The sequence below is a fragment of the Malania oleifera genome, chromosome 13, assembly GCF_029873635.1.
Source record: "Malania oleifera isolate guangnan ecotype guangnan chromosome 13, ASM2987363v1, whole genome shotgun sequence".
Classification (NCBI taxonomy): domain Eukaryota; kingdom Viridiplantae; phylum Streptophyta; class Magnoliopsida; order Santalales; family Ximeniaceae; genus Malania; species Malania oleifera.
The window spans coordinates 71,891,115-71,903,987 of NC_080429.1; the positions used below are offsets into that span (position 1 = coordinate 71,891,115).

Here is a 12,873-nt window from a genome sequence, read left to right on the forward strand (position 1 = left end):
GATAATCTGTCCACTTCTACATGTTTGGTCCTGTAGTGCTAGACTGGATTGAGAGAGATGTTAATGGCTGCTTTGTTATCATAGTAGAGTTTGATAGGGAACTTTACCATGACATGCAACTCCTCCAAGAGGTTCCGTAACCAGTCCTTCATATATCCCTTGTGCCACTGTTTTGAACTCTGCTTTAGCACTACTTTTGGCCACAACGTTCTGTTTTTTGCCTCTCTAAGTCACCAAGTTTCCTCATACAAAGGTGCAGTATCCGAAAGTGGACCTTCTATCTTTTGCTGATCTTGCCCAATCAGCATCTGTGAAGACTTCTATTTCTTTGCTTTCACATTTTTTAAAGAATAGTCCTTTGCACGAAGATCCCTTGAGATATTTAAGAATCTTGTACACTACTTCAACGTGACTTTCCCTTGGTGAATGCATGTGTTGACTCACCACACTTACTGTAAATGCGATGTCGGGTCTAGTGTGTAATAAGCAAATTAGTTTGCCAACTAATCTCTGATACCTTTCTCGTTCAATAGGTTTTCCGATGTCTGCTCTTCTTTTTTCTGCTTTATTTGGGGGGGGTATTGCTTGGTTTGCACCCAAGCATGCCAGTTTCAGTTAGGAGGTCTAGGACATACTTCCTTTGAGAAACATTGATTCCCTTCTTTGATCTAGCAACTTCCATTCCCAAAAAATACCGCATTTGTCCCAAATTTTTTACTTCAAACTCAGTGGCCAAGACTTTCTTCGACTTGTCCATCTCTGCTATGTTGTCTCCAGTTAGGATGATGTCATCAACATATACAATTAGAATTGGATTCTTCCCATCTTTAGATTGCTGGAGGAACATAGTATGGTCTGATTGTCCTTGTTGATATCCTTGGCTCCTAATCACCTTTGTAAATCTATCGAACCAGGCTCTTGGAGACTGTTTGAGTCCATACAGGGACTTTTTGAGTTTGCATACTTTTTTTTTTCACCCTTTTTACAAAAGCATGGTGGTATTGTCATGAAGACTTCTTCTTCTAGTTCGTCATTCAGAAAAGCATTCTTTATGTCAAGTTGCTAGAGTGGCCAATCCAAGTTGGCTGCCAAGGCTAGGAGAACTTGGACGGTATTTAGTTTTGCCATAGGTGCAATTTTGTGTAATCAATGCCATAGGTTTGAGTAAACCCTTTTGCAACAAGGTGGGGCTTTGTACCTTTCCACTGTCCCATCAGCTTTGTATTTCACAGTAAACATCTGTTTGTAGCCCACTAGTTTCTTCCCTCTCGGTAGATTCATCATATCCACGTTCCATTTTTTTCCAAGGCCCACATTTCCTCCATAACTGCCACTCTCCATTTAGGGATCTCAAGGGCTTCCTAAATATTCTTTGGAATTTTTATCCTCTTAAGTTTAGAGGTAAAAACACGACACCCTGTAGACAAAGTATTGTAAGACATGAATTTGGAAATGGGATGGAGAGTACATGACCAAGTTTGTTTTCTGAGAGCAATGGGTAAATTGAGATCAGCCTATGCAGGTTTATCAAAGGAAGACTCAAGATTCCTTGAAGACATTACTTGATCAGGAGTGGAGAAAGACTCATGGTTGCTTGGATCTATCACCAGTTTTGACTCTTTTGGTGCCTCAGGTATAAGATTCTCAATGTCCATTAATTTTGGCTTTCTTGAGTAGACAAGTATCTCCTTGTTATATTGTTTTTTTGCATCTCCCCTTGAATTAAAGTTTTCTTTTGTATTTGGCAGATTAGAAGCACTTTTCAAGACATGATCAGTGTTTGGGATATGTAGCTTTGAGATTGGCATCACCCCAAAAAATTTTTGGCATATTGGTAGTAAACAACAATGCACGAGCTAGTTCAAGGATATGTCTGTTTTTCTGTTCGGCAACCCCATTTTGTTGGCGGGGTGTCGACACATAAACTTTGATGAATTATTCCATGTTCTTGGAGATAATTTCCCAAAATACGATTAAAATATTTTGTGCCATTATTTGTACACATAATTTGAATTTTCGAGTGACATTGTGTTTGAATCATGGAATGAAAATTGATAAACACAGAACACACTTCAGTTTTGTCTTTCAACAAGTATACCGAACAAATACGAGTGTGGTTATCAATAAAAGTAACAAACCATTTTGTGTGGGTACAATTGAGAGTGCTAGACGGGCCCCATACATCACTGTGAATCATAGTAAATGGTAAGGTTGGTTTGTATTTGGACTTTGGGAAAGAAGTACGTTGGTGTTTTGCAATTTCAAAAATCTCACATTGAAAATCAAATGATGTTTTATTCAAACAAATGGAAGGAAATAACTGTCTCAAATACTAGAAATTGGGATGACCCATTCTAAAATGTTATAACAAAATATCACTATCCTTAGGAACAAATGCAGAATCACAGATAGCAATTTGACGTTATTCACTCACATTAACCTCCTCAAAGTAGTAGAGTCCCTCACACTCCATAGCACTGTCAATCGTCTTCCCCGATGATAGGTCTTGAAAAACACAATGAGAGGGAAGAAATTTAGCAGAACAATTGGAATTCTTAGGTAACTGGCTAATGGATAGTAAGTTGTAGTACAAATTAGGAACATGAAGAACGGACTCCAGTGTGATTGAGTCAGAGAGTCGGATATTCCCTTTGCCTGCGACAGACGAGAGTGATCCAGCTGTAATTTTAACTTTCAAATTTCCAGCACAAGGTGAATATAATGAGAAAATATGATAGGCATCAGTGATGTGGTCAGAGGCACCATAATCAATAATCCAAGGAGTTTTGGATCTAGAGGTTATACTCGAGGCTTGCAAAAAATTACCTCTTTGGGCCAAAGAACCCGAAGAAATATTTGTGGAAGACTGACCTGAAGTCTGAAAGGTAGAGAACATCTTGTAGAGTTGTTCCAACTGCTCAGAATTAAATGCACAGCTTGAATTGGAACTATTACTGCTTTTCTCCCCTTGAGGTCTCTTGGCTTGATTATCAACCGTGGCTTGGTAGCCCCGATTTTTGTTGCCTTGTTATGGCTTCCAGTCAACTGGTTTCCTGTGTATCTCCCAACACGTCTCCTTAGTGTGGCCAGTTTTGCGACAGTGTTCACACCAAGGGCATCCCTTCTATTGTCTTGAACTAGATCTTGGAAGAGTCCCTCAAGACACCAAGGCAGACATTTCTGGTCCAGTATGGTTAGGAGAGACTGTCTCCTTCAGCATCACCTTATGCCTACTTTCTTCTCGTCTTACTTCTGAGAAAACTTCGCGTGTTGATGGTAAGGGACGACGAGCCAGAATTCTTCCACGGACATCATCAAGGGCCCGATTTAAACCAGCAAGAAACTCAAACACCCGTTCATTTTAGAGGCGTTTTTTTATATCGGACACTATCTCCCGAGCATTCCCACTCTTCTTCGAAACTCAGATCAAGTTTCTGCCAAAGAGCAGTCATCTCCATATAGTAATCCGTAACATCCCTTTCTCCTTGCTTCATTTGCTATAGTTGCATCTTATGCTCGAAGATTTGGGAGGAGTTCTCGACGTTGGAGTAGGTCTCGCAGACGGCATCCCAGACTTCCTTCGTTGACAGTAAGAAGAGATAAGTCCTCCCAATCGACGGCTTCATGGAGTTCACCAGCCACGCCGTGACCATGGAGTTCTTCGATTTCCATTTTTGATGGGCGGCAGCTTCGGTTGGGGGAGGTCTAAGTGTCTTGCCGGTAAGAAATCCCAACTTTCCCTTGCCATCGATCACAAGTTTGATTGATTGTGCCAATCCTAAAAAATTCTTGCTATTCATCTTCTCCACCGTGAGCTGGAAGGATGAGTTGTCAAGTCCTGTTGAGCCCATGGTGGAGATAGCTTCGTTCTCACCCTCGTGAGATTAAGAGGTCATCAAACCTCTGCTTTGGCCGGCGGTTTCCGCCATTGATAGCTAGGTTTAATCTCCTAGCTCTGATACCATGAAATCAGAATGAATGATTTCTGTATTTCTTGAATTAATTCTGTACAATCACAACTCTCTATAAATAATACAAACTGTATATCAACAAGGAAAGAATTGCCTAAAATAGGCGCATGAAATCTGCCCAAGTATTAGGCTAGAAATCCCTATACAATCTCTAGTATCATTGACCCATTATTCTCGGGATTTCTAATAATCCTCGGGATTTCTACATCTACTACTGAACAAGTAGCAGATATACTTACAAAAGGACTACCAAAGAAGCATTTGAAAATTTGATCGGCAAGCTGGCTATGGAAGACATCTTCAAACCAGCTCGGGGGGGAGTGTTGGAAAGTTTCAAAATTTATCTAGTCAACTCTCCTTGATTATAGGAGAAATTTATGTAATTATGTAAATAATCTTAGGAGATATTCTAGGAGATTTGTTAGCAATTGTCATTCCTTCCTTTTTTTCTATTCTTTCCTTTTAGATTATCCTTGTAGTCTATAAGACATTCAGATTGTACCTAATTTTACAATAATAAGAAATACTATTTCAATTCTTCTCCACTTCTAGAATCTAGTACAACATGACCACACGAAGCATGTAGAGATTGACAGATACTTCATAAAAGAGAAGATTGATAGTGGAGCTCTTTGCATGCCTTTTGTACCTACTACTCAACAAATAGCCGATATCTTCACCAAAGGACTTTTTAGATCTAGTTTTGAGCTCTTTGTAAGCAAGTTGGGCATGATAGATATCTCCGCTCCAACTTGAAGGGGGGGGGGTGTGTGTCGGATTTCTAGGGAATAAATTAGGAAATTCTATTTTTTAAACTATGAAATTACTATTTCAGTTGCTGGTAGTTTCAGTTTCCTGTTTTCTAGCCTAGAGATCTGCTCATTTGATTTGCTGATTTTGTGGCCTTCCTAATTTGGTGGCCTTCCTCTACTATTTATCTTGTAATCATGTCTCTTGAAATTCAATAAGAATGGTTATTCTTCTTCTAAAAAATCCTTCAAAAAATAAAAAATCCAACATTTAGCAAACAATCCCCTATGCTTGCACTTAAATTACTTAATCTAGATTGGTCATCATCAAATTTAACAACTCTATAAAAAACAAAAGCACCTTGTTCAGTTGTTTAGCTTCTTTTCCTATCCTATTTCTCCCCATCCCTTTGTTGTCATTCAAACACCAGATTTCCATAAAGTTTCCACTTTCAAAAAAGTAATATGAAAAATAAAATAGATGTGGCAATTATAGAATACTTGGTTTTAAAACGAAAACCCTTGAAACAGTTGAAAAGAGAAAAAACTATCTTACTGCCATGTCTCCCAAGGATTTGCTACAGATTGGACAGGTGTAGTTACTGGAAGTGTATGCCTGGAAAAAAATCCAAAAAAAAAAAAATGAGGAACATAACAAAGCAAGACATCAGATCAGTTTAACCAGTTCTCAATTCTCCAAAATCTGTTCTTCCAAATCAAAGGGTAGAGGCATGTTAGTAAAAGAATTAACCAAGGTAGGGAATGAAAAATTAAATGCAAGAAAATAGAGACCTGAAAGCAAGCTGAATGCATAAAATGGCCACAAGGTAGAGCTCTGACTGCTGCACTTGATGTGAATAAGAAATCACAGCAAATAGGGCAGTTTGTTTCTAAACCTTTCTCCAGGCACTTGTGGTTCACTAGCTTCATACCCAGGCAACAATTGCAGGTCATGCAATGAAAATAATCAATGCCAAGACCATTTCCTAGACGGCATAAATTGCAAAATGGACAATGATATACAGTCCTAGAAAGAAAATTAGCAAAATGAGTCAAGGGATTGTCTAGAAGCATATATATATATATATATATATGTACATTAAGAAAAAAAGGGAAAAATTAACTAGTAGGAGATGACAGAGAAATTCCAGGCATATCAAACATTCTAAGAAGATAAAAATTACTTAGTTATCAAAGTCACAATGTTCTTGAGCAGTGATAATAAATTCTGTGCAGAATGCATTGCTAACCTGTCAATCCTATACTTTCATTGGCATATGCATCATAGAATGCACTTTGCTTTTTACAAAGCATGTTGATACAAGGGAAAGCCACATTAAAATTTCTCTCCTTTTGAAATAAATGAATGCATAAAAATAATCTAACAAAAAATTTGCACTAGCAAAATATTACCTCTCTTCTCTCTCACGTGCACGAACGCAAACAAAAAATTTGCACTAGAAAAATATTATCCCTCTGTGTGTGTGTGTGTGTGTGTGTGTAAAAGAAGGAAAATAATATATGCCTTTGAATAATTTTATTGAATTGGAAGACATAGCTTTATACAAGAAATTTCCTACAATCATGCTAATCTATTCTAGGTAATCTAAGTATAAAAAGCAACTAAACAAATATACAATTAATATAATATATTTGTCAATCAATGGCCGGATATTTTGTCAATGAATAAGCCAGATATCATTGATCTTCTCAACACTCCCCCTCAAGTTGGAGAGTGAATGTCAAGAACTCCCAACTTGCGCATTATAGTTGAGAAAGCTTCCTTTCCCAATGGCTTAGTGAACACATCCACAAGCTGGTTTGTTAAAGCAACATGTTTGGTTACAATTGAACCATCTTGTATTTTGTCACGAATAAAATGACAATCCATCTCTATATGTTTGGTTCTTTCATGGAAAACAGGATTGGCTGCTATATGTAAGGCGACTGTGTTATCACAATATAACAATGTTGGCTTCGGATGCAATATTCTCAAATCTGTCAATTATGAGCGTAGCCACGATAATTCACAGCATGTACTTGTCATGGCTCTATATTCAACTTCTGGTGAGGAGAGAGATACGACTTTCTGCCTCTTTGTTTGCCAGGAAATAAAAGAAGATTTTAGAAATACACAATAACCTGTAGTGGATCTACAAGATATTGGACAACCAGCCCAATCCAAATCAGAAAAAGCTCGCAAAGACAAATAATTCTACGAAGGGAAAAACAAACCTTGTCTTGGACTGCTTTTCAATTAACACAACACACGCAAGGCAGCTTCCATGTGTGGTTTGCGTGGTGCATGCATGAATCTGCTGAACACATGGACCGAATAGGTGATATTCGGCCGAATAATAGTCAAATAAATTAGGCGTCCAACAAGTCTCCTATACTGAGATGGATCTTAAAGCAATTCATTTGAATCATAGAGCTTTATGTTCTGCTCCATGGGTAAGTTCACAGGTTTAGCACCCAAAAATCCACCATCTTTTAAAATTTCCAAAGTATATTTTCGTTGTGAGATGGAAATTCTTTTCTTTGATCGAGAAACTTCGATACTCAGAAAATACTTCAAATCACCCAAATCTTTAATCAAAAAATGACTATGCAGAAATTGTTTGAGAGCTAATATGGCATTGACATCATTACCCATAATAATAATGTCATCAACATATATCAACCAAGCTATAAAATATTGGCCTTTTCGACATGTGAATAAGGAGTAATCTGCTTTGGATTGAACAAATCCAGTAGCATGGATAGCTGCAGAGAACTTGGCAAATCATTGTTGGGAAGCTTGCTTTAAGCCATATAACGACTTGTGAAGGCGACACACTAGATTCTCCCCTTGGCGCTGAAGACCAGGAGGTGGAGACATATAGATTTCTTCATGGAGATCACCATGAAGAAAAGCATTGTTGACATCAAGTTGGTGAAGAGACCAATTCTGAGCAGTTGCTAAAGCCAATAAACAACAAACAGTAATCATTTTAGTAGTGGCAGAAAAAGTGTCAAGGTAATCTATACCTTCTAGTTGTGTGTAACCTTTCGCAACCAAATGAGCTTTGAAACACTCAATAGTGCCATCCGAGTGCCGTTTGATTTTATAAACCCAAAAACAACCAATAGGCTTCTTATGAAGAGGAAGATAAGTGAGGGACTAAGTGTGGTTGGCTTCTAAAGCGGCCAATTCAAATTGCATTGCTTCTTGCCAATGAGAATGAGAAGCTGCTTTGGTATAAGATGTAGGCTCAATATCTTGACCTGTTGACAGCAACAGTAAAAAAGCAATGTTGTGGTGAGTAACAATGATATGAGACAAAATTGCTAAGGGGATAACGTGTATTTTTTTGTCGACTTGATGACAAAGGCAGCAAATGATTGGGAGACGTCACTTGGTTGCAGACATAATCCCATAAAGCCATGGGAGGGTGACAAGGTTGTTGAGAACGGCATAAAATTGGTTCGTGAGGAGGACTAGCAGGTGATGGCTGATGAGAAATTGGATTCGGTAGTGAGGGTTGTTGGATGGGAGAAACTGGATTTGGTGGTAAGGGATCGGATACAAAAAGAGGAATCACAGGGGCTGAATTTGAGGAAGCGGATAGAATGGAATCATAAAGAAAAATAGTTTCATGAAAAACAACATCACAACTAGTGAACATTTGATGGGTGGCAAGGTCATAGAGCCTGTAAGCTTTCTGACCAACTAGATAGCCAAGGAAAATACAATGTTTGGCCCGAGGAGCGAATTTATGGGGAACGTGCACATCAGTAGCATATGCAAGACACCCAAAAACTCGAAGATGGGATTAAGAAGGAAGCTTACCATAAAGTCGTTCAAAAGGAGTTTGGTGAGAAAGGAGTGGTGTGGGCAAACAATTAATTATATGAACAGCAGTAGAAACACATTCTGCCCAAAAATGTAAAGGAAGGTGGGCTTGAAATTGAAAAGCTCGAGCTATCTCAAGAATGTGGGGGTGCTTGCACTCTACAACCCCATTTTGTTGAGGAGTATAGACACAAGAATGTTGATAAATGGTCCCCTTTTGTTTAAAAAATTCTGGCACAGAGAAGAATTCTCCACCATTATCAACCCAAACGTTGGCTATAGAAACATGGAATTGTGTTTGGACAAATGAGAAAAAATTGACAAGTAAATGTTGTGTTTCACTTTTGTGATGCATAAAAAATACCAATATGAATCTAGAATAATCGTCCACAATAGTCAAAATATATTTTGCACTAGAAAGAGAGGCAATTTTATAGGGGCCCCAAATGTCACAATGAATTAATTCAAAGGGTCTAATAGACGGAATTAAACTAACAAAAAACGGAAATTGACTTTGTTTTGCAAGTGCACAAACATCCCAAGCATTATTAGACTGGAAAGGGAAATTTAACAATTCTTTTGCCGAAAAATCTAATCTAGAGAAAGACAAATGCCCCAAATGGCGATGCCACAAAGCGATGGAGGAGGTGATTTGAGAACTGGATGAATGGCAAGAAGTGGCTGTTGCGGATGGAGTTTGAGGTTTTGGCTTCTTTAATGCTAGCGCAACCAAGTAATAGAGTTCGTCTCGTTGTTCACCCAAACCAATCCTCATCCTCGTCATCAAGTCTTGCAAAATACACCAATGAGGGAACAAGGTTACTGAACAATTGAGATCTCTGATAACTTGACTGACAGACATTAAATCCACCTTAAAGATGGCACACCAAGCACAATTTTTAAAGTAACTGCGGAATTCAAAGATAAATTCCCAATGGATGTAATCGGAGTTTGTTCTCCACTTGGCATAGCAACTGGAGGCAAAAGGGTGTGTTTAATGCTGTTGACAGGCAAATTTAGAAATGAAGTAATGTGATTTGTTGCACCATTGTCGATAATTAATTGATGGAGTCGCAACAATGTTTGTAACAAACCTAAGGAAGCATCAACACGATTAGCTTTAGGATTGGCGGATTGTGTTCTCTTTTCTCTACATGATAGATAAGATTTGCTGGATTTGCAAATCAGAGAACCCATTTGTCACCGATGGCACTTCCTGCATTATTGGACCCTCCTTGACATTGTTGACTAAAGGTGATGACTCTTGTTGCGCTTGAAATGAGTGCTTCCTTGATTGGACCTATTTGATACATGTTTAGGGTGTTCTGGTGGGTACCCATTCAGCTTCCAACATGTTTCTCACACATGATGGTCACGGTCACAATAAGAGCAATGCAAAGGTTTTCAACTAGATGAGTTGGAACGAGAAGAAGAACCTTGTCCACGTTGAACAACCAGAACCACCAGTTCAGCCTTTCGAACAACCATGAGTGAGTTCTCCGTCGTCTCACGTGCAGCCCCTAGGCTTCATTGCTTCTCTTCTTGTACAATGGAAGAGTAAGTCTTGGCAACATTAGGTAGTGGATGGATTCATCAATAGAATTTGACCTCGGATTGCACTGTAGGACTCATTGAAGCCCATGAAAAATTACATCAATCTGCATCTCTTATGGTCTACCCAACAAGAGCAAACGGTGTCATTATAGGATCCTAGTTCATCCCATAATTTTTTGAGCCTTGTGTAATAAACTGCAACAGTCATATGATCTTGAGCAAGACAAGCAATGTCCCTCTCAATTCAAAAAATATGAGGGGCATTGCTTTGAGAAAAACGGTCTTGAAGGTCTTCCCATACCTCCTGGGCGGTGGTAAAAAAAAGGACGCTGTATGCAAGATCTTGTGTGAGTGAATTGAGAATCCAAGAGAGGATCATATTGTTGCATCTTTTACACGAAGCATAATCGTCTGGTTTGGATGTGGCAGACGGCTTTGTGGTGGTCCCATCTATGAAACCTAATTTGGATTTGGCATTCAAAGAAATCGTCATGGCTCTACACCATGTCGAATAATTATCCCCATTGTGAGGCTTGGAAACAAGCACCATTCCTCGATGATCGGAATGGTAAAGAAAATATGGATTGGCAGTGCCAAGCTTGCCTTCATTCAAAGGTAGAAAGGAAGGAAAAAAGAAAGAGGGCAGAGAGCTAGGGTATCGTTCCTTGCTCTAATACTATGTAAAAGAAGGAAAATGATATTTGCCTTTGAATAATTTTATTGAATTGGAAGACGTAGCTTTATACAAAAAATTTCCTTCGATCATGCTAGAGATTTCCTACAACTATGCTAATCTATTCTAGGTAGTCTAAGTATAAAAAGCAACTAAACAAATATACAATTAAAATAATATATTTGTCAATGAATGGCCGGATATTTTATCAATGAATAGGCCAGATACCATTGACCTTCCCAACGCTTTCTCTTTTGTGTGCGACAAGAAGATGTCCACGACACACAAGCTTACAGCATGATGTAACAGGCATAGGCGACGTATGCAACTCAAGTCCCAAAGCACATGTCCCAAATATATGCATACTTCAGCAATACTGTTCTTTTTATAATCGAAAAAGAATAAGTATATTAATAAAGAAAGAATGTACAAAATGGAGAATAAGGAATCCTCTTATAAATAACAAGATACTTCAAAATACTGTTAAGAGGTGTTTTCATTAAAGCACCAAGGTGCACATCCATATGCACTCAGGAACCCTGCAATACAGACTATTACAACTTTAATCTAGTAACTTTTGTTTTTCTTTCCAGAGTTCGATGTTCTTTTTTCTTATTTTTAAATTTATAAGTTTTTCTACTTCAAGAGGTAAAAGTCTTCAAAGGAAACCACTGAAGTATTTTTCCTCTTGTCATCTGTATTTAGGATCATATCATGTGATAATACAACACTGGACATCTAAAATAATGGTGTTCTCGCTCTCCTCTCATGAAGCTCTTGCTCCCTTTTCATTTTTTGTTTAGCCATGGTGATCTTTTACCAATAAAAATGATTATGTTTGCTATACTGCCAGATTGAAAAGAAGTCCTTCAATTTGTGTGTAAAGCATGGTCTTAAATTTCTGTTGAAATTTCCATTTCCCCCACCTTCAAAATCGAAATGGCAACCAAATCTGTCTTGCAAAATTTCTGTTGAAATTTCCACGAATCATCCAAAGTTTATCAAAATCTCGAAAATTCAAGGAAATTTGGTAAAGTTTTAACTATAAAATAAAATTTCCTTAAAATTAAAATCTGATATTTGAAACAGAAGTAGAATTTCTCCCTTAATTAATCTTAATCGAAACTAAAGATTCTTGCAAGAAGGATATGAATAATGCTTTTATACTTCCAAAATTGCATGAAAAAATTTGTTATATACTAGCTATAATATTTTATTTGGACAATTATATTTAAATTATTGGTATTTGTATAATAAATAAACAACAACAACAAACCAAGCCTTTAGTCCCACTAGGGGGGAGTCGGCATTTGTGTTAGTAAATCAGATTTAACTAATTTATGAGCTTAGAATGTGTTTAATAAGCTTACTTATTACTATATCACAATTATTGCACCTCATACACCACAAACATGTCATTGATGTATTTTATTTACAATATTTTAGTTCTAAGTCTTGCAATATTATGTTTCTTAACAATTTCTAAAGATTGATAAAAGAATTCCATGATTTACTAGTAATTTCCATTTTTTTAAAAATTGAAATCGAAATTGACATTGATATCGAAATTTCACTGAAATTTCTGTATGTTTGTAGCCTTGAAATTTTAGTCGAAATTGAAATTTAAGACCTTGGCATAGAGAAAATGGGAAAGGGTGGCTATGTGTTTCTGTGAAAGAGGTGTGCATCACATAATCATCTGTTGAAGATGAGAAACCACCACTTCCTCTATCCCCACTCTCAAACCTTTCACCAACCCCTGATTTACAGCCCTATCCACCATTCTACTCAACACATCAGCTACTAGGACAAACAGAAAGGGGGGAAGTGGATCCCATTGTCTTATGCCTCCCGAAGCTCTAAACCACGACTTAGGTTCCCCATTCACAACAACTAGGAACCACACATTAGATAAGCAACCCCTCAACCACCGGCGCCAATGCTCACCAAAACCCTGTCTCACAAAAAGTTTATCCTTAAAACTCCAACTAACTCTATTATAGAGCTTCTTAAAATCCAATTTAAAAATGAAACCCCTTTCCTCCTACGAATATCCTCCACCACTACAAAAGCTTTATGAGCTATAGATAT

General features: G+C 37.8%; 1 protein-coding gene across 2 annotated transcripts in view; it reads right to left on the bottom strand.

The window, feature by feature from the left end:
- Window positions 1–12,873, bottom strand: part of LOC131145463 (zinc finger protein BRUTUS) — a 128,608-nt gene that overhangs the window by 11,749 nt on the left and 103,986 nt on the right. The window contains exons 11-12 of one of the 2 annotated variants that reach the window (XM_058094549.1): window positions 5,513–5,747; window positions 5,277–5,336 (exon numbers count right to left, since the gene is read on the bottom strand). In XM_058094549.1, the coding sequence (XP_057950532.1) occupies window positions 5,277–5,336; window positions 5,513–5,747 (295 nt within the window). Of the gene's footprint in view, window positions 1–5,276; window positions 5,337–5,512; window positions 5,748–12,873 lie in introns of those variants that run through there. The other variant, XM_058094550.1, reaches the window with a different exon arrangement.